The sequence below is a fragment of the Phycodurus eques genome, chromosome 7 (genome assembly GCF_024500275.1).
Source record: "Phycodurus eques isolate BA_2022a chromosome 7, UOR_Pequ_1.1, whole genome shotgun sequence".
NCBI classification, from domain to species: Eukaryota; Metazoa; Chordata; class Actinopteri; order Syngnathiformes; family Syngnathidae; genus Phycodurus; species Phycodurus eques.
The window spans coordinates 9,933,810-9,957,355 of NC_084531.1; the positions used below are offsets into that span (position 1 = coordinate 9,933,810).

The window sequence follows — 23,546 nt, forward strand, 5'->3', positions numbered from 1 at the left end:
GTAAAACAGAGAAACAAAATGGTCAACAAGAAAACTAGGCAGTAAAATGTAATTGCGAGGGAGCCTTCATCTCCTTGAGGGACACAAAGTGGAAGCAGCATCACTTCGGTCGCTCCGGGAGAATGAACGGGATTGTGAAGAACGGGAGGGCGAGTGAATAGGAAGGGGGGTGGGCAAACACCGCATCGCTGCAGATGCCGCTGCAAATCCATAACCTGCTGTTCTTTGTTAGATTTGTTCCATAATTAATCAACCATTTAGATCATATTTAAAAGACTGGCCTTTGAACCCTCACCTTCTGCCCAGTCGTTGCCTCAATTATTGCACTCAACAAACCATACTCACCTACAGTGGATAGAAAAGTTTTTCCCCACCCCTGTTCAAATACTTTCTGTGTGATATAAATAATAAGACCAACATAAAACATTCAAAAACATATGAAACTATTAAGCTAACCTATAACCTGTACAACTCAAATGGAAAAAAAAAAAGAGTTTTTCAGCTGTTCTGGGAGGCTTTCCCAACATTTTTGTAGTAGCATTATGGTCCGCAGAGAGCTTCCACGGCATCAGAGGGATTTCATTGCTCAAAGTTGTCAGTCAGGAGGAGGGTACAAAATTATTTCCAAGGCATTAAATATACCATGAAAGACCGTCAATACAGTCACCATAAAGTGGTGAAAATATGGCACAATAGTGATATTACCAAGAACTGGATGTCCCTCTGAAATTGCCAAAAAGGCAAGCAAAAAATTGTTCAGGGAGGCTGCCAAGAGGACAATGGCAACATTCAAGGAGCTGCAGAAATTTCTGGCAATTACTGGCTGTTTATAACATGTATCAAATATCTCCCATCTTCTTCATATGTCTGGGCTATGGGGTAGGGTGGGAGGAAGCCTATACAAAGCTTATTTGTGAGTATGGTCTGCACACACACGAGCACATTGCACATGGTGGCCTCGTGTATCCTGCTGTCCGATGCGCCTGCGGGGCTTTCAACCTTCATCATCAGCATTACCAAACCTCTGCCTCATCTTTTTCTTTCTTTTTTTTTTTTAAACCTCACAGTTGTTTGAAAGTCTGATCGGCTGCACCCAGCGCTGGAAGGAAGCCACACGCAGGGAGCAGCCGTCGAGGCAATTTCGACAAAGCCAGATCCTTTGCGAGATGAACACACAGTTGTTACAGTGGCTGAATTATTTATCTGACAATAGAATATTAATATTGATAACTGGATTTCTCTTCCTGCCTGCTGTTATGCCTTCTAGTGCTGTTAACTGAAAAAAATATATCTGCGGTTCAGCTTCCTATTAGATCTTAGTAACCCAGTAAAAGGCTTGAAAATAAAATGTTAGGACAAGAGTGAAAAGTGTGCCGGTCTGGGCTCCCCCTGTCCTGTCTAATGGTTATCTTAGGTTGTGTGACAGCTGTAAAAGTATCGCAGCGGAATATTCTTTAGTGTGTAAAGCAATGGCTGCTGCAAAAGTACCGAGTGTCCCGAGTAAACCCAGGAGGTCTTCTGTCATTGCTGTGCACTGAGCTGGCAAACACTGCACTTTATGTTTTTTTATGCATTTGAACCGCTTCGAAACCTTTAACCAAATAGGATGAACTGTTTCATTCCAAAAATGCATCCCTCCAAATGACCTTTACCCCATGACAAATCTCGCCGCTCTGACATTTTGTCAGGCCCTCACAGTGGAGACACAAAATACATTGTTTCCACCGAACAAGTGTCAATGAATTCAGCAAAGGAAAATGTAAGCGTTCATTCTTTGTCACGCGCTCAAGTGACTGCAGAGCACGCTATGCCCCCTGCCACTAACAAAATGTACCACTGCAGCTGGAAACCCAAAGGAAAATTGTAAAAAAAGTGACATTCCAGCGTATTCTGCACCTCTCCACCAAATTCAGCTGAGATAGGCTCCAGCCACTTGGGACCCTAATGAAAACAAGTGGTATAGAAGATGGTGATACGTAAACTGCCGACTCTGGTTGTGCCTTATCCTATCACCATGATGGGGACATTAATGAAAGGGTGCCTAAAAGTGGTATATGGTATGCTTCCGTTATATTGGTACCAGTGGCGTGCCGTGAGTGCCATCAGAGCCTTCTCTCCTGGCCTAAACACTCTCACTGACCTACAATTACAACTTAATTAAATTATTATTCCCCTCCTTGAGCCATCACCTTGTCATGGTGGAGGGGTTTGTGTGTTCCAATGAACCTAGGAGCTAAGTTGTCTGGGGCTTTATGAACCTGTCAGGGTCACCCATGACAAACAGGTCCTAGGTGAGGGATCAGACAAAGTACGGCTCAAAGACCATTTATGATGACGACAAATATTAGATCTTGTTTTCCCTCGGCCGGAGGCGGGTTACCGGGATCCCCCTCTCGAGGCAGGTGTGGAGGTGGGGCTCGAAGGCGAGCGCCTGTTGGCCGGGCCTGCACCCATGGGTCACGGCTGGGCACAGCCCGAAAGGGGTCACCAATGACAAACAGGTCCTAGGTGAGGGACCTGACAAAGTACGGCTCAAAGACCATTTAGGATGACGACAAATATTAGATCTTGTTTTCCCTCGGCCGGAGGCGGGTTACCGGGATCCCCCTCTGGAGCCATGTGTGGAGGTGGGGCTCGAAGGCGAGCGCCTGGTGGCCGGGCCTGCACCCATGGGTCATGGCTGGGCACAGCCCGAAAGGGTAACCTGGGTCCCCCTTCCCATGGGCTCAACACCTGTGGGAGGGTCATAGGGGTCGGGTGCAGTGCGAGCTGGGCAGTGGCCGAAGGCAGCGACCTTGGCGATCCAATCCCTGGCTACAGAAGCAGGCTCTTGGGACGTGGAACGTCACCTCTCTGGCAGGAGCCCGAGCTTGTGCGCGAGTTCGAGAAGTTCCGACAAGATATAGTTGGGCTCGCCTCCACACACAGCTTGGGCTCTGGTACCAGTCCTCTCAAGATGGGTTGGGACTCTTCCACTCTGGAGTTGCCCACGGTGAGAGGCGTTGAGCAGGTGTGGGTATAGTTATTGCCCCCCAGCTCAGCGCCTGTACATTGGGGTTCAGCCCGGCAGACGTGAGGGCAGCCTCCCTCCACCTTCGGGTGGGGTCCTTACTGTTGTTTGTGCGTATGCACTAAACAGGGGACTCCATTGTTCTGCTGGGGGACTTCAATGCTCACGTGAGCATAGGCAGTGAGACCTGGAAGGGCTTGATTTGGAGGAACGGCCCCTCCGATCAGAACCAGAGTGGTGTTCTGTTTTTGGACTTCTGTGCTCACCACAGATTGTCCACAACAAACACCATGTGCAGGCATAAGGGTGTCCATATGTGCACTTGACACCAGGACACACTAGGCCGCAGTTCGACTGACTCTGTGGTCATGTCATCAGACTTGCGGCCACATGTCTTGGACACTTAGGTAAAGAGAGGAGCTGTCAACTGAAAACCGCCTGATGGTGTGTTGGCTCTGATGGTGGGGGAAGATGCCGGTCCAACCTGGCAGGCCCAAACGTATTGTGAGGGTCTGCTGGGAACGTCTGGCAAAATCCCCTGTTAAAAGGAGTTTAACTCCCACCTCCAGCAGAACGTCACCCACGTTCCGGGGGAGGCAGGGGACATTGAGTCCGAGTGGTCCAAAATCACTAATTTATTATGCAGTCATCGATTAAAATGTTACACACTCGTCACCCAGCTGTGCACATCAATGTCTGGAGTCACACCGACACCCCCACCGTGCAAAATACATAATACTTCACAAGAGCAAATATCTGTGCTACATCATGTGACCAAACTCTTTTCAAAGGTCTTTCAAAGCATTACAGTGATACATTTTAACAAAATAAGCCTACTCAAATGCATCAAACCTCACTATTTTCACTCATTATTGTAAAAAAAAAAATAAACATCCAGATTTTCAATGTAGGCAAAAATTATGCCAATTGGTTTACGTAGGAATAGGCAATTCTCAGACATTTTGAGCGTTCAAGAGCATTTATAGATTCAAGCTATTGTCACCACTTTAATTGTGTAAACAACAGATGAAGTAGGGATCAGACCAACATAATCTATTTGTGAACCAACCAAGAACAGGAAATATGCTCGTCTTCTGTCGCTGACGTCAGCAGGCTGATGTGTCAATCAGGCAGGTTTCGACCTGAATGTGGGCGGGCCAAAATCTGGTTGAAAACCAAATATGTCATCAGAAAACAATCCTAAAATTACTTCCTAGTCTATTTTGGGGGAATTTTTAAGTCCAGAACTTTGGCATAAGTTCCAATGTTGGCAGAACTAGGTCCTTTAGGTTAGTCTTCACCCTCTCCATATCTTGCTCCTTTTACGTGAACTGGAATGCCTTTTAGTTAATGTTATTACCAAGAAGTACACTTCACTCTTCTTAGCATGTGAATCTTAATTAGAAGAAGAGATTTGTTTGTAAAGAGAGCATTTTGTGGTCTTCCAATTTTATTTATGTAATGTGCTGAAGTGAAGATTATCTGATAACAAATCCGCAGACTAGCATAGGTACCATACCACTACAGTGGATGCCAGCTACCAAAGTATCCACATCAGAACCTTGAAAGGAAAACCGTTGTAATGCATGTTATTTATCTAATTGTAGCACTCGGTTGAACTACAAATCTAAAGACCGAGGAGACATTCAACATTAATAGCATTAGTTATTCAGAATGAAACATAGTGACTGTTTTTGGAAAACACTTAAAGCTGAAAAAGGCCAGTTGACATTTTAATTCTGAAGGAACAATCTAAACTAACATACCCCAACGGAATATTATTGGGGAGGGGTGAGGGGGTAGGGGTGAATGAGTGAATGGTGACAAAAAATCTCCACTTTTTTTTTTTTTTTGCCACTCCAGTGAGAATTTTAAAGGTATGGTAATGTACATTACTTTCTCCCTGAGAGTGTCTGTGTTTTTTTAAAACACTTAAAGATGAAAAACGCCAGTTGAGAGTTGACATTTTCATTCTGAAGGAACAATCTAAACTAACATACCCCAACGGCATATTATTGGGAGGGGGGTGAGTGAAAGGTGAAAAAAATCTGCACCTTTTTTTTTTTTGCCACTCCAATGAGAAAGGTATGGTAATGTACAGTACTTTTTTTCCCTGAGAGTGTCTGTGAGCATTTGAATGTAAGCCCCTTGAGAATACACCTCACATACCGTATGTGGTATCTCCATGTACAAGCCCAATTCCAATGAAATTGGGACGTTGTGTTAAACATAAATAAAAACAGAATACATTGATTTGCAAATCATATTCAAGCTATATTTAATTGAATACACTACAAAGACAAGATATTTTTATGTTCAAACTGATAAACCTTATTGTTTTGAGCAAATAATAATAAATAATTTTATGGCTGCAACATGTTCCAAAAAAGCTGGGAAAGGTGGCAAAAAGATGAGAAAGTTGAGGAATGCTCATCAAACACCTGTTTGGAACATCCCACAGGTGAACAGGCTAATTGGGAACAGGTGGGTGCCATGATTGGGTATAAAAGGAGCTTCCCTGAATTGCTCAGTCATTCACAAGCAAAGATAGGGCGAGGTTCACCTCTTTGTGAACAAGTGCGTGAGAAAATATTCGAACAGTTTAAGGACAATGTTCCTCAATGTACAATTGCAAGGAATTTAGGGATTTCATCATCTACAGTCCATAATATCCTCAAAAGGTTCAGAGAATCTGGAGAAATCACTGCATCTAAGCGGCAAGGCCGAAATCCAAAATATTGAATGCCCGTGACCTTTGGGCCAAAGAGGAAAAGAACCATCCGGACTGTCCATCCATCCATCCATTTTCTACCGCTTATCCGGGTCAGGTCGCGGGTGCAGTAGCTTTAGCAGGGACGCCCAGACTTCCCTCTCCCCAGCCACTTCATCCAGCTCTTCCGGAGGGATCCCGAGGCGTTCCCAGGCCAGCCGAAGGACGTAGTCTCTCCAGCGTGTCCTGGGTCGTGCCCGGGGTCTCCTCCCGGTGGTACGTGCCCGGAACACCTCACCAGGGAGGCATCCGGGAGGCATCCGAATCAGATGCCCCAGCCACCTCATCTGGCTCCTCTCAATGCGGAGGAGCAGCGGCTCTACTCTGAGATCCTCCCGGATGACCGAGCTTCTCAGCCTATCTCTAAGGGAGAGCCCGGACACCCTGCGGAGAAAACTCATTTCGGCCGCTTGTATCCGGGATCTCGTTCTTTCGGTCACGACCCACAGCTCATGACCATAGGTGAGGGTAGGAACGAAGATCGACCGGTAAATTGAGAGCTTCGCCTTTCGGCTTAGCTCCTTCTTTACCACAACGGACCGATACAAAGTCCGGATCACTGCAGATCCAATCCGTCTGTCGATCTCCCGTTCCATTCTTCCCTCACTCGTGAACAAGACCCCAAGATACTTGAACTCCTCCACTTGGGGCAGGATCTCATCCCCGACCTGGAGAGGGCATGCCACCCTTTTCCGACTGAGGACCATGGTCTCAGATTTGGAGGTGCTGATTCTCATCCCAGCCGCTTCACACTCGGCTGCGAACTGCTCCAGTGAGAGTTGGAGCGCACGGTTTGATGAAGCCAACAGAACCACATCATCAGCAAAAAGCAGAGATGCAATACTGAGGCCACCAAACCGGACCCCCTCTACGCCTTGGCTGCGCCTAGAAATTATGTCCATAAAAGTTATGAACAGAATCGGCGACAAAGGGCAGCCTTGGCGGAGCCCAACCCTCACCGGGAACGAGTCGGACTTACTGCCGGATATGCGGACCCAACTCTGACTCCGGTCGTACAGGGACCGAACAGCCCGTATCAGGGGGTTCGGTACCCCATACTCCTGAAGCACCCTCCACAGGACTCCCAGAGGGACACGGTCGAACGCCTTCTCCAAGTCCACAAAACACATGTAGACTGGTTCGGTGAACTCCCATGCACCCTCGAGGACCCTGCCGAGGGTGTAGAGCTGGTCCACTGTTCCACGGCCAGGACGAAAACCACACTGCTCCTCCTGAATCTGAGATTCGACTTCCCGACGGACCCTCCTCTCCAGCACCCCTGAATAGACCTTACCAGGGAGGCTGAGCAGTGTGATCCCTCTGTAGTTAGAACACACCCTCCGGTCCCCCTTATTAAAAAGGGGGACCACCACCCCAGTCTGCCAATCCAGAGGCACTGTCCCCGATGTCCACGCGATGTTGCAGAGGCATGTCAACCAGGACAGCCCCACAACATCCAGAGCCTTTAGGAACTCCGGGCGAATCTCACCCACCCCCGGGGCCCTGCCACCGAGGAGCTTTTTAACTACCTCGGTGACCTCAAACCCAGAGATAGGAGAGCCCGCCTCAGAGAACCCACACTCTGCTTCCTCATGGGAAGGCGTGTCGGTGGAATTGAATTGAGGAGGTCTTCGAAGTATTCTCCCCACCGACTCACAATGGGAGCGCTTTCCAGCACCCCCTCCAAGGACTCCAAAAAGGGTGGGTACTCTGAATTGCTGTTTGGTGCATAGGCACAAACAACAGTCAGGACCCGTCCCCCCACCCGAAGGCGGAGGGAGGCTACCCTCTCGTCCACCGGGGTGAACCCCAACGTACAGGTGCCAAGCCGGGGGGCAATAAGTATACCCACACCTGCTCGGCACCTCTCACCGTGGGCAACTCCAGAGTGGAAGAGAGTCCAACCCCTCTCGAGAGGACTGGTACCAGAGCCCAAGCTGTGTGTGGAGGCGAGTCCGACTATATCTAGTCGGAACTTCTCGACCTCACACACCAGCTCGGGCTCCTTCCCTGCCAGAGAGGTGACATTCCACGTCCCTAGCTTCTGTAGCCGGGGGATCGGATCGCCAAGGTCCCCGCCTTCGGCCACCGCCCAGCTCACACTGCACCCGACCCCTATGGCCCCTCCCATAGGTGGTGAGCCCATGGGAAGGGGACCCACGTTACCCTTTCGGGCTGTGCCCGGCCGGGCCCCATGGTGCTCGCCTTCGAGCCCCACCACCAGGCCTGGCTCCAGTGGGGGGCCCCGGTGACCCGCGTCCGGGCAAGGGAAAACGAAGTCCATTGTTTGTCATCATCATTAGGGGTCTTTGAGCCGTGCTTTGTCTGGTCCCTCACCTAGGACCTGTTGTCATGGGTGACCCTGCCAGGGGCAAAAAGCCCCAGACAACTTAGCTCCTAGGATCACTGGGACACACAAACCCCTCCACCACGACAAGGTGACTGCTCAAGGAGGAGGGCTGTTATGGATGCAAAGTTCACAAGCCAGCATCTGTGATGGTATGGGGCTGTGTTAGTGCCAATGGCATGGGTAACTTACACATCTGTGAAGGCACCATTAATGCTGAAAGGTACATCCAGCTTTTGGAGAAACATATGCTGCCATCCAAGCAACGTCTTTTTCATGGACGCCCCTGCTTATTTCAGCAAGACAATGACAAACCACATTCTGCACGTGTTTCAAAAGCGTGGCTTCGTAGTAAAAGAGTGTGGGTACTAGACTGGCCTGCCTGCAGTCCAGACCTGTCTCCCATTGAAAATGTTTGACGCATTATGAAGCGTAAAATATGACAACGGAGACCCCTGACTGTTGAACAGCTGAAGCTGTACATCAAGCAAGAATGGGAAATAATTCCACCTTCAAAGCTTCAACAATTAGTTGTCCTCAGTTTCCAAACGTTTATTGAATGTTGTTAAAAGAAAAGGTGATTTAACACAGTGGTAAACATGACCCTGTCCCAGCTTTTTTGGAACGTGTTGCAGCCATAAAATTCTAAGTTAATGATTATTTGCTAAAAACTATCAAGTTTATCAGTTTGAATATTCAATATCTTGTCTTTGTAGTGTATTCAATTAAATATAGGTTGATGATTTGCAAATCATTGTATTCTGTTTTTATTTAACACAACGTCCCAACTTCATTGGAATTGGCGTTGTATATTTGATGAGATAAACATCTTCATTTAACTTCACAGGAATTTACATACCCTGGAAATGAGCTCTCCCACCATGCCGCTCCACGTTCCGTTCGCTCCAAGGACACCATACAGTCCGTCCCCCACCAGTCGGATACGATACTTGAACTTGAGTATGGCTGCCAGCTCCTTTAGCATGTCAACACAGAAGCCTTCGTAGCGCTCATTTCCCTCCAGTTCCTGGTGATTCGGCCGCAGCATCACATATGGATTCTCCTGAATTACATAAATAAAGTTTGCAGTATCAACATATAATACTTCTCTGTCAATCAAATGTTTTTGTTCACGTGTTCAGCTGCTGAAAATTTACAGCATTTTTGGCAATATTTTCAACATTACTGTCATAAACACTGGTAAAAAATAGTGAATATGATTAAATACAGTGATAGTGGGAAAAAAACAATTAAGGAAAAAAATGTTTCTTTAAGTTTTATTTAATCATGTTGCTATTGTATGTTTATATACAGTACAATACTGTTGAGTGCTATTTTTCTTCATCAAAAAACAAATGTTTTTTTTGGGGGTGTGTGTGGGGGGGGGGAGGGGGGTGTGGAACACTGGCATTTCCAGTCATTTCAATGGGGAACATTTATTTGAGAGAAGAGTGTTTTGAATGACCAATTAAACTCCTAAGTCCAGGTACCACTGTTTATTTGAAATACGGTAGGAAGGGAGTAAAAAAACAAAATATTTCTTTACAGCAGCTCTCTTCGGCTGTGTCTTCATGTTATTGGAATAAGGGATGTGTGTCAAGCTGGTGTGCTCGGGTTCCGGTACATCAAAATGAATGTTCATTGTGCACCACTTTGCTGCTGTTTCCACACTCACAGCTCATAAACCCAGTAAAAATATGTCTTGTAAGACACCATCAGAATGGATTCTTCTGCTGACGAGGCCCATCTTTTACAGCTAGTATCCAAGTTTCTTCTCTGATGTAAGTTGTGAAGAGTTTCCAAATAACATGTTGAAGTGATTTTCAACAATGTTATAATGTGGCTGTGCAAGCACCAACTGTTCCAAAGCAGATGCTGAGCTCCTTAGTAACAGGTAAGTACACTTAGTTTGTTACCAATGGGCTCTGCTGACTTGAAGTAAAAGCCACATAATAATGATAATTACTCTACACGCATGTCTGAGAGTGTGCTGCCCAGCACGATGCCTCGTGCTGTTGTCATAGCAAAAACCCTTTGGCTCTACCTGTCAAGTGCAGATACAAGAGTTCATAACAGATCGTCTAATCACAAGGAGTAATTTGCACAACTTTGCAACGCCATACAGCCTGACCAAGAGGCTGCATACAATCACCATTATTGTAAATAAGCACATTTATTTGTCATTACATCTACAATAAAGGAGGGGAAAAGTATTAGTAATATTATGTTTTTGTTACTATGTTTAAAATGAAATTCATTTTGAGACATTGAACGACAATTTTAATAGTAACTTTTGTGAAATTAGTGGGCAACACACCTGTATGTGCAGGTTGGTGCAATAGTGGCCCTTAAAGTAATCCATTTACTCCTGTTTCTAACCATGTATGAAAGCAGTTAAAGTGCAGCATACACTACACCCAGGAAAATATCAGTATAGTATAACATTTTAAATCCTATCTCATAAATAAAAAGTGCTGACAACCTTGGATGACGATCGTAATGTTTTGAGCAGACGACTGACTATAAAAGAACTACTTTTGCAGAAATAGACCATGTATTCTGCTGACTTCAATGTTAAATATAAAAGCAATTACGTTTTAGCAAGCTACCTTTCATTAAAATGAATGAAAATCTAAAAAGGAGACCTGCAACTTACACTGACGTTCCATAGAAGCGTGTTCTGAAGTGTAAGTGCGCTTAAAAATGTTAAAACATTAATCACACTTACAGTACGTATAACATATAGTGATGTCAATAAACAAAAAACATACTGAACAAATGCAACATCTTTTTTTTATCCAATTTTTAATGAGTTGAACTCAGAAATGTAATTTACTCATCTAAAATCTAACTTAACTTACTTACGCTAACTAACTAACTAACAAAAGACCTATTTCTCACAGATCTGTCTGAACCTTTGTTCGTGAGCACTTCACCTTTGCCGAGATAACACTTTGTCTGAGTCAAGCTCACTAATCAAACGACACAAGAAAGTCACATGCCCACACACAAAGTCCTCTATTAGGCTTTGCGGGTCAATCAAAGTGAAAAGAAACGGCTCATGTTCACATTTCAGACTACGAAGAACAATAGCCTTATCGTGCAGTGCAGTCTTGTAACTTCCCAAACTTGGAAATTTCATCCCACTTCAAACTTGAGAAAATATCTTGTGGCAAGTTGCAGATGTTTTTGTTTTGCCTGTGCTTATAGAAACAATAGATTTATTTTGCAAGTGCACATTTTGTTGAGTTATTTTTATTTTATTTGACAATCATGCTCTGATTTAAAAAAAAAAATGGATCAGAAGTTACTCAGTACTGGAGTAGTATTTTTATTGAGTACTTTATTTCTCTTACTCAAGTAGCTATTTCGAGGACTACTTTTTACTTTTTACTCTTACTTGAGTACAATGTTTGGCTACTCTATCCACTTCTGGTTAACAGAGGAGTTGTTACGATTTGTTTTGGCAGTTGGAAATAAATGTGTTGGAATTAATGCTCAAACGTGACATACTTTATTGCCAGTGAGGCAGACTTCAACAAGATAGCTTTCTAAATAACTATCGTGGTATATTCATTGCAGGCACTTTTGAAAAAAGTCAAAATATTCTTACTTATGAAAGGTTATTCCCAGTTCGGAGTTCCCTTGATTGTATGACACGTGTGCAACCCTATGCAATGTGCAGGCATCCTTGTTATTTTGGTTTCCACAAACATGGAATGCACCGACACTTTGCCTATTAATGGTTGACAACTTTCTGGAAATTACGTTTGTATACTACAGAACATTAACAATGCAAATATGAACTTCAACAGCCCACATAAAATTCTTGCACCCTGACCTTTTAAGCAAATGTAATGGATTAAGTGTAGCTCATTACAACTCACCTCTGCATGTGCTATACAGGGTCATATGGAAATGCAAGCGTCTTTAGCACACACGAGTAAGAACTCAGCCGAAGACACAACAAAAGTTGGACTTTTAAAGCAGCCTCTTATTCCCAGGCCAAGTAGAGTCTGGTGGTGGACTGATAAGTGTGCTGGATGACTCATTTGGACACTAAATAGAATACACGCACACAGGTTCCACATCATTAGGTACATCTAATGAGATGCATTAGAAGAGCTGTATCAACATTTCTGCCTTTAGAAAGATAATAATGCTCATTTTTTATACACTCACTTAGAGAGGTACTGTATTCACTTAATGTGTGGTCAAAATATTACAACCGTCTCTCAGTGTGACGCCAGTACAGTTCTACACTGCTGTAAACTACAATCACAATTATAAACATATTGTTTAAGGTCCCATATTTTACCAAACCATTTTTTTCTAGTATTTGGGATGTTATATTGGCTCTATAGTGCCTTAGTAAACATGCAAAATATGAATTAAAATCATCCACGCATTCCTGAGTGGAGACTCAGAGAGAGGCCAGAAATCACATCATTCGATTTTCTCGAGCTTATCGATGTCACTTACAAAGATCTCCGCCTACTTTTCTGCATAACAAACACGTGCTTTTACAAGTAGTGAGGGTTGGGTCTTCTACACTGAGGCAACCAATCAGAGAAAAGGGGTCGAACTTTCACACTTTAATTAATACAAACAAATGAATTTGTTTTAATCGCATTTTCAGTTCCAAACAACACTTGAATGTGGTCTTAGCCAAATATGGACAAAGTGGATACAGAACTGGGTCAAACAGAAGTAGCTGTCAGACTGGAGACTCAATCAAATAATTGACACAAATGGGAATATTGTTACCTCTGGAAAATTTTATTTAGTTGCATTTCAATACAAAACAGTAGGCAACTGAGAGAAAATATACTTGGCCAAAATTCAACAGACCTAAAGTTTAGGTGCCATTTTAGGAAAAAAAATGTCAGAACAGTTTGGCCTTTAAAAGGTTTCTGCGTGGCACCTGAAAAGTTGGACCACATGTCGGAGGGTTGAAGTTCTTCGGGGGCATCCAAACTTCCATCCATCCATCCATTTTCAACACCGCTTATCCTGGTTAGGGTCGCAGGATGCTGGAGCCTATACCAGCTGACTTCGGGCGAAAGGCGGACTACACCCTGAACTGGTCGCCAGTCAGTCGCAGGGCACATATAGACACGGACAACCATTCACACTCACACCGTCACTGAGTGGGAACTGAACCCACACTGCCTGCACCAAAGTCAGGCGAGTGTACCACTACACCATCAGTGACGCATCCAAACTTCTTTTTGCAAATATTTTACAAAACTACGCTTGTCAAGGCCTGAATCCTGTCGTTTTCTTTAAATGAAATTTGCCTCCAGTCAGTCCGAGCAACGCTGTTTCACCTAATTCCTCCATTTTGGTAGCTGAGCACTGATGCGTGCGTCAGTGTAATCGGTGTACCAGGAAATCGTGGACTGACAAAGGTTTAAGTGTTGTTTGGGACTGAAAATGAGAATAAAACAAATTCATTTGTTTGTAGTAATTAAAGATCCCTAATAATAACATAATTAAAATAATGCCAAGAATTAAACATTTTGTGCATCATAATTTATTCATCACAGCTCCTCCTATATACACTATGTCTGAGAGTATTGTTATATTGTTTGTCTGGATATGTACCTCCACCATTTGTGTTCAAAATTGTGTTGCTTGAAGCGTTATAACACCACTACGTCGATGCTACTCGTTAGCCCCGCCTATGCTATTCTGCATTGAGCTCAATGAACCTATGGCAAAGCTATGCGGTTACAGTATTTCAAATAATAAGTGTGTAATTTTCTTTGTTTTATGTTTAGTTCGACAGTAAACCTCAACTGGGAGTATCACAAACAGGTTGAAGCCGCATTAAAAAAAATGTTTACTAACTGCCAAACTGCTGCTTGGTGTGGAGTTGAGTTTACTGCCACCATATCACATTGCTATCTCAAATTTTTGCTCGCAAGGCAAAGCACAACAAATTGGCTGATCGGTTGTTCATATCTCCAAAAAGTCGGGTCATAAGTCGGGTCACTCATATCTCAAAGCACCACCATACCATTTGTGAGAAAGACCTACTTGTAATAGGACAGATATGACAAGTACTGTATCGATTGCAATATAGTTGCAGCTGGAGCCAATAAAACACAACATACAAAGATAATTTTATCTCACAGAAACGAATAATTGGCTTTTTCCATCACATGGCTGTGCTCACTGAGGTAATAAAGACCATGAATCCACTACAGTGTAAAAATGGGATCAATGATTACGAACCCATGACCCGCGGGCCCGAGGGGAAGTGGTCGTCAATTCTGCGACTATGACAGCAATAATAATAATAAAACCGCTGCATACAGGCCATGGAATAGCGTCAAGAATTCTTGCTCACGCACATGCTAGAAGCAGGCATCTGTTATTAGTTGAAGTGCTAATTCAAGAGCTCACAAACAGTCGAGCAGGTAAAAAAACAACAACACTTTACCCGCTGCACACAAGCAAGATAAGAGCGACACGGCAATCATATTGTGATGTATGAGCTGTGATAGGCCCTGAAAATTGCCCCGCGGTGGTTTCCAAAGTTTGGTCGAGGGACTGTATCTGCAAAATGAAATCAAGGTTCAGTGCTCGCTCAATTCATTCTTTCATACCCACTTCCTGTTGTGAAAGAACCATCTCATTTGTTCCCAGACATTCACATCTTCATCTGCCCCCTTCTTCCTGTGTGAAATGGAATGTTCTTTCTCAATGAGGCCAACAAAATATGTCTGTGTTATTTCCCTCATTCCTGTGGCACTGCAGCTGATAATACAGATGCTCAGACTCCACATACGGCAAATTGCTACTTTAAACTTTAACACCTGATTCATCCATGAGGAATGAATGCAATAAACACGTAACATGAAAATTTGTGGCCATACTTGACACTGATGTTTATCGGAAGTGATGCACACGAAATAATTTATCAGAGCAAACTAGTGGAGTTAATCTGTTAATTTTCATGAAAACTTCTGCACATCTATTCATGAGCTACCCAAAAATTTATTTCTAATTCATATTACATCCATTCTTTTCCTTTCCTTTGGTTCAGTAGCTAGAATGAACTACCATATAAACAAATATTTCAATTATAGAAGGCGCAACCCGAATTTGTATCTAAGTCGGACTGCACTATACTCTATCAACAGTCTAACCTCTCTCCATAACCGACACCAATGCAGTAGTAAAGTCAAAATTACATTAAATACAACCCCAATTCCAATGAAGTTGGGACGTTGTGTTAAACATAAATAAAAACAGAATACAATGATTTGCAAATCATGTTCAACCTATATTTAATTGAATACACTACAAAGAGAAGATATTTAATGTTCAAACTGATAAACTTTATTGTTTTTAGCAAATAATCATGAACTTAGAATTTTATGGCTGCAACACGTTCCAAAAAAGCTGGGAGAGGTGGCAAAAAAGACTGAGAAAGTTGAGGAATGCTCATCAAACACCTGTTTGGAACATCCCACAGGCTAACAGGCTAATTGGGAACAGGTGGGTGCCATGATTGGGTAGAAAAGGAGCTTCCCTGAATTGCTCAGTCATTCACAAGCAAAGATGGGGTGAGGTTCACCTCTTTGTGAACAACTACGTGAGAAAATAGTCGAACAGTTTAAGGACAATGTTCCTCAACGTACAATTGCAAGGAATTTAGGGATTTCATCATCTATAGTCCATAAAAGGTTCAGAGAATCTGGAGAAATCACTGCACGTAAGCGACAAGGTCGAAAACCAACAGTGAATGCCCGTGACCTTCGATCCCTCAGGCGGCACTGCATCAAAAAACGACATCAATGTGTAAAGGATATCACCACATGGGCTCAGGAACACTTCAGAAAACCAATGTCAGTAAATAAATTTCGGCGCTACATCCGTAAGTGCAATTTGAAAATCTAAATATGCAAAGCAAAAGCCATTTATCAACAACACCAGAAACGCCGCCGGCTTCCTTGACATCGTGTCCGTTCCTGTTTGTACTCGTAATGTGTCATGAATGTGTCATTTAATCACACGAGAACAGTGATGCCAATAACTTGTTACTCTAATATGACCAGATTTTTTCTTAATGAGTAATCTCATGCGTTACTATTTTCAGAGCGGTAATCAAATTAAAATTACCGTAATTTCTTGTGTATAATACGCACCCCCAAAATTGACCTAAAAATTCTGGAAAACCCTTCTACCTATGTATAATGCATTTTTATAATGCATGATTTTGCATCTACCCATATGATCAAAACATGAAGCATTATATGTATTTTGTTCTTTTTTCAAATAATAATTCTGAAGTTAAGCACTTTACTTGAACACGTAATACTTTTTACATTATACATGGGAAATTACGGTACTTATCCAACGATGCGTTACTATTTTCGTCATTTCACTTGGTAAAAAGATACATGGTTTTGTGTTCTTCTTCTGCCTTGAGGAGTGACATCATGTATGTGCCAAGTTATGTTTTCAGCAGCGAATCATATTACAGGAGGATGTGTCCTGTAAACAACAATGTAGGGGAGAGAGATTCATGTCTTCAAGTTGAAAATACAGTTATGTTTGGAGTCTGTCAGCTAAGGATGAAAATAGTTTTTTTTTTTGTACCTTCTGTGCTGGCAACCAAGTTTTAGCTTCACAAACAGTATGTCGAATCCGAAGAAAAGATTTGGAATCACAGCACGGTACATTTCAGCTTACAAAGAAAGTCCCACCAGATTGTGCGAAGCACAGAGCTGCGACTATTGCAAAGAGGTCTCCCACCACGCAAGCGACAACAGCTGTACTTTGGCACAAAAAAACAGTAAGTGGAGGGGCTTTTCAATCTCGGAGGTTTAGTATGCTACTTAGACTAAAGAGTTTCTTAAATAGGTTTAAGAAGCTTCTGTTAATGATGTACAATCTGATCTGTCTATTAATTGGTGTACTACTCGCCCCACTCCACTGTTGTACTCAATGTGTAGCTGTGACGAACCCTCACCGCCACCCGTCACTGGTTGGAAGACGAGTGCGCTGACCGTTAAGATAAAAGCCCTTTGCTGCTAACTCAGCATTAACATAACATAACATTCGCAGTTTCGCACAGCGCAATCTGGCCTCCGTTACACATGCAATTGTGACCTTAGATAGGCCAATGTAACAAAAGTAGACATTCAAGCTTACATGTGGTGTTATCCACTGTTTTGTTTTGTAAAACCACTCCTTGCTGTTCTAATGCTGTTAACTCATGTTTTATGAAATGAAGAATTTAATAGGTATATTTATAAACAATGTACATTGTAAATGTCAAGTTTTGCCATTACAGTATTACCAGTTAAATGTTAGAACAAAAAAAGATATGTTTTATATTTGATATATATATATATATATATATGTATATAATTACATCAAGTGAAGTTGAGAAAGACTCATTTTATTTTTTCATAAAAACAAGTAGTCTATTTGAAATCAAGAAAGGATGTATATTTGTTTATTAAAAAACATCTGTTAAGTTAAGTCAAGAAATACTGTCTTTATTTTATTTTTCATAAAAACTTATTAAACATTACTGTTAAAAATGCAGAGCTAACAACCGAGAAAAATTCACTTCCAGAACAATTTGTCCAAATTTGTGTGAATTTCCATATTTTCAAAATTTGGTAAAGAACATTACCATAGGACAGTCATAATCATTATCGGTAATAAATGATGGCTTCAATATTTGTCATTTTAATGTTTTTATTACATCAACTTTGTAATGGCTGATGCAGTTGCAGCCGGAATCAAAGTACCAGTATATGAGATTTCAACGTGCCTATGGATTAAAGCGCCTTTGCCAATTCTTTTTTCAACCATGATAACAAAAAAAGTAAGTCTATTAAGTCAGATTAATCAGATCTCAAATGTCCAAATTAAAACTTAGCACTATTTTACAAACAAACAAATAACAGTGCTGATAGATTGACTTGGATAGTTTATTTATGGACAATAGTTATTTTTTTGTTTCTATTTTGTGTAATGTACTTCTTGTATGCAGTATGTCTTCTCTTGCATGCTATTTATATTACATGGCTGAGGTTGTGGTTTCTGCTGCACAAAAACCTGATCGACTACAAATCAAGAAACTGACAGAATCCATGGATGGAAGGCTTATTACCATTACTGAGAAGAAGTGTGGCTATGTTGGTCCCAGTTTTTCTTTTTTTTAACATATCATTTTCCATCAGTTTCTATTGGAAATTCAAGTTGTTTGTTTATAATTCTCACTGAAATGAAAATAAAAAAGTGAGATGGTAAAATGTGTTTTTCATTTAGTTGCATAATAATTCTGCACACCAATAGTTACCTAATAATTGTCCACATACTGATACTCTGCTAAGAAAGCCTACACCTCACTTTGACTTTCTTAAATATTTTTATTTAAGATTTATTAACATTTTGGATGAACCTAAATCACTGTGGTTGGTGATTAATAGAAATAATTCTCAAAAATGACTCTTGGGTAATAATTGTGCACACGGTGTTTTTTCATCACTCACGGAATGACTCTTTACCAATCAAATTGCTTGGTTGGAACTAACTGTTGTATGAAGAGCTTTAAAACTGTCTCCTCATTTACCCACTAATGACGCAGCATCAGGGCGTTCAGTATCCTGATCAAGGACACCTCGACACGATCACAGGGGCTCCAGAACCCACAACCTTCAGACCACTCTCCCACCTGAGCCATGCCGCCCTACAGAAAAGGAATGGCTGCATGTGAAGGTGTTTGCTAAATGAATCATTGTGTTGAGGGTTTGAAGAAAACATTGTGTATTAGGCTACAATCTTTATGAATGAATCTATCCCTAATGGTTAATGCACTGGGAAGCTAGAAGGGATTCAATAAAAAAAGAGAGTGAAGACAGTGAAGTGTCGCTCACACGATCTATATTTACGACAGATGGTGAGAAACCGTGACACGGTGAATTATTAGCTCCAGCTGATACCTTCGATAGAGGCACTGCGGGCAAAGTAACTGCACATTTCGCTGGAGAAATGCAACACTGATCTTCATGTGCCAGTCAACACATTACTATGATGTGTGCATGCCGTGCCACTTACTAGTATTGTAGTGATGGTGAGAGTCGTGTTGAAGAGGGTGTCCGATACGTTGACTGATGGGAGCTTCTTCTCCATATACAGTCCATCTTCAGAGTGCCACAGGCCAATCTTTCGCACACACAATAAACACACGATCAGTCATTATGTCCAGCGGCTGGAAAAAGCCAATCGGATCATTTGACTTCATTCTTTCTAAAGGAGGATCACGATGACCTTCTCAAGACAGCGGATGACACACACAAGCAGCAAAAAGCATGGCAGAATTGTGAGAAAAAAGGCAATTAATAAACTTAATAAGCGATTGCAGAATGAAGCTAAGATGACGTGTCTGCGGTTCCTAGATGCACAAACAAAGGCCTGTGTTCAATCAGCAGCGGCATAATGAATTCATTAAACCAATTACCAGCATTTCCTGTGGCAGAGGGCCTTATTATTCTTAACCTGACAAACCAAGATCAATCAATCAGATAATCAAAAGCAGCAAATGTAGCCTGTCTATGCAGACACGTGAAACTTATTTCCTCGTAGTTTGATTTCAAGGAACTGAAAGGTTCTTTAGGCTTATTTTTTATCTTCCCATCGCTAACCATCGTTCGTGGAACATTATCCAAATCAAATGCAATATAGTGTCAAGTCAGACAAACCATTTGCTAGTTCTACAGCGACCACAACCACGAATTTTCCTTTTTCTCAAATAATTTACCTTGGTACTTCGTGTTTTTGGAATGTCATTTTCATCAGTTAAACATTCAGCAAGATGTATTTGTAAGATTAAATACATTGCACTGCTCTGCTAGCCACGTTTCCCAATTCATTGTCAAACTTACTCAGCAATGTTCAGTGAGACATATTTATTTTACTTTCTTTGCTTTTGCCACTTCGGGTCACAATGATTACAAGCCTTTATGTTTCTCACATACGGTGTATCACACCATTTTTGGATGAGGTTTTAGCTTAAAAAATTAAAGAATTAAAAGTTAAGATCATCGCCTGCCACCGTGGGGGACCCAGGTTCAAGACCCCAACTGGACCATCCGCCAACATCCCCCGGACTCACGGCTGTGGTGTCCTTGAGCAAGACACTGATACCCCGAAATGCTCCCCGGGCGCTTCAGTTGCCCCCTGCTCCAGTGTGTTCCACTAACATGTGTATGTGTTCACTGTGATGGGTTAAATGCAGAAAACAAATGTCATGTGCATGCATGCATGTTCATGACAATAAAAGGTAATTCTTCTTCTTTAAAATAATTTTAGATTTAGATTTTTTGTTTGTTTGTTTATTTTCTGAGTTTCCGAGAGGGTAGGGATAGGTCACCACACTCACACACCCCAATAAAACCTGCTTACAAGATTAAAAAAATAAAAAAATAAAAACACATTGTTGCATCTGTATTTTTGTTTTGTTTTGTTACCAGTCATGGCATAAACCACATAAAAATATGATGACAATAAATAAATAAAGGAACATCACACATTTCACTATACTGTACAGTAAAGATGTAAAACCATGTAATGAAATTGAAAGAAAAGCCCATTAAACTTGCATACATCTTTATTTAAAGAAGAAGAATTAAAAGTGCTCTTTCATTGAATTTTAAAAATCTTATTTTCTTTAGATTTTGTTGTGTTTGTTTGTCTTGTTTTGAGCTTTTGAGAGGGCAGGGATAGGTCACCACACTCACACCCACACAACCTAATAAAACTTGCTCCTAGATAAAAAAAAAAAAAAAAAAAAAAGAAGAAAAACACATTGTTGCATATTTATTTTTGTTTTGTTTTGTTACCAGTCATGGCTTACACCACATAAAAATATGATGACAATAAATAAATAAATGAACATCACACACTTCATGATACTGTACAGTGAAGATGTAAAACCATGTGCTGAAAGTGAAAGAAAAGCACATTAAACTGGCATACATCATTATGTAAAGAAGAAAAATATTTTCATGTACAATTTGTTGGAATCATTTATTTGAATTTTCATGCATATCATTAAAGGACCATACTGATAAAACTAATCTGCAAGGATTTAGGCTTTGGGGTGGAGGGTTACGGTTCAAGTCCCACTGTGGACAAATGTAAAATAGCAAATAATCGTTGGATTTTGCTTCCTTGCCCTCAGAGATCTCTCCTTGCATGCCTGCATGTGTGTAATCTGGTCCTCTGTGTGGTGTGCAACACAGATGTGCAGCAGAGTGTGTTTGAATTTCCCCTTGAGGATTATAATGAGTATCATAAATTACAATAAAAGACAAATGGGAAAATCCACACTGTCAAAACATGTAAACCACATCAAATGGTATCAGTTTAACATTCTTCAAAATTGATTTGTAAGATTAATTACATTGCACTGCTGTGTATACAGCTGCCTCACATGCCTTTTTTCCCCTATTCATTGTCAAACTTACTCAGCAACGTTCTGTGAGATGTATTTATTTTTTTCTTTGCCAATTCTGGTCACAATAATTAAAATCTTGACATTATATATATATATATATATATATATATATATATATATTCCACCCCCCTCATCCCCCCAACCCATACTGATACGTGATTTATTTTCTTTGACCTTGAAACATGTAAATCACTTCTGCAAGTTCTGAGTTTATTAAATCTTCCCCAACACTAGATTAGATCAAAAGACAACCCTTGACCTGAAAGAAATGGTAAGTGACAACATAGGTGGTATGCGTACAACAATTTGAATTTCCTTGGCTCGTCAAATGTTCTATTTATGTACCACACAGCAAAAACACAGTGTGATCAACATCAGATAACATGCAAATTGAGACTTTTTGTTAGTTTTTATATGAGTGCTATATTAATGTGGGAGTGATATTCAAGGAAGCCAACAGCACCTACGTAGAATACGACCAAAAAGCACACATACTAGAAAAAAGACAAACCTTCGTCAAATATTCATAGAGCTTGGTGACAAAATGTGCTTCTCATTGAAATATATCACGGCATCAATTCATGAGAACTTTTCTAATCATCTGCGCTCAAAGTCAGTGATCCAACACATCAAGAAAACGTCTGGTTTAGAAATATTTTGATATTATGCCATTTCTCACACTATCAGCCTCGCCTCTGTTATGAATGTTGTATAGGAAGAGCAAATGATTGCTTCGAATTCAGCCTTGATGCATTGTCAGATTCAATGTGTCACAGGGTGGAATTCAAATGAGTTCTTGGATTTCATGCTTTGGAAATATGTTTGTTGGAGTGAGACTGGAGAGGAGAATAGAATACACCACAATAAACATAGCAGACCACTGTGGTCATCGTTTAACGAGGTGATTCTCGTGAGATTTCACTACATTCATGTTGATCAAACAGTGTCTACTATAAGAAAGTAGTTCAATCATATCGCAGAGTTCTGATACAGAAAGGAAGAGAGTTCCTGAAAACATTCAAGTACCGTCACATTTGGTCTATTTATTGCGCACAACTTTTTTCCCCACTTCTAAGCCACACGTATCGTTAGCCTCATAGCATAGTGTAATTTAAGTCATTTTTGAACGTTTCCTGGAAACAAAAAAACCCCCACAACAAATTCAACAAACAAAGAGTCCATTTGCCTTAATTCAACCTTTATGGATTACCATGACCTGGATGACTGGGGATCTAATTTTTTTTCGCAAGAACATTGGTATTTTTTTTAATTGATACTGTGAGTATAATAACACATTATTTTTTTTTCGAAGAATTTCATAATAAAATCGAGGGTGGGTGCATATAATAGATAGGGACAAGGAAAATTATTATTTTTTGTCTACCACTAGGCGTTGTGAAAAAGGTGTACTTTCATTCCAATATGATATGAAATGTAATTTCTTTTCAAATTTATATAAAATAATTTTTGCAGCTCAAGAATCATGGCAGTCTCGCGGGCGCAGATATTGATATCTCTTATTATATCATACAATTTCTTATTTATCTGATATATTATGCCTACTGGCGGCACAGTGAACGACTGGTTAGCACATCTGCCTCACAGTTCTGAGGACCGGGGTTCAAATCCTGGCCCAGTCTGTGTGTAGTTTACATGTTCTAACCCATGCCTGTGTGGGTTTTCTCCGGGTACTCCGGTTTCCTCCCACATCCCAAAAACATGCATGGTAGGTTGATTGAAGACTCTAAATTCCCCGTAGGTGTGGATGTGAGTGCAAATGCTTGTTTGTTTATATGTGCCCTGCGACTGCCTGGCGACCAGTTCAGGGTGTACCCCGCCTCTCACCCGAAGATAGCTGGGATAGGCTCCAGCAGGCCCGTGACCCTGGTGAGGCTAAGCGGTACAGAAAATGGATGGATGGATTACGCCT

The 23,546-nt window shown here is 41.5% G+C and overlaps 1 protein-coding gene across 1 annotated transcript in view; it reads right to left on the bottom strand.

Annotated features, from left to right (window-relative positions):
* grik4 (glutamate receptor, ionotropic, kainate 4) overlaps positions 1–23,546 on the bottom strand; it is a 395,044-nt gene that overhangs the window by 33,204 nt on the left and 338,294 nt on the right. The window contains exons 12-13 of the mRNA XM_061681761.1: positions 19,216–19,323; positions 8,987–9,190 (exon numbers count right to left, since the gene is read on the bottom strand). Of these exons, the coding sequence (XP_061537745.1) occupies positions 8,987–9,190; positions 19,216–19,323 (312 nt within the window). The remainder of the gene's footprint in view (positions 1–8,986; positions 9,191–19,215; positions 19,324–23,546) is intronic.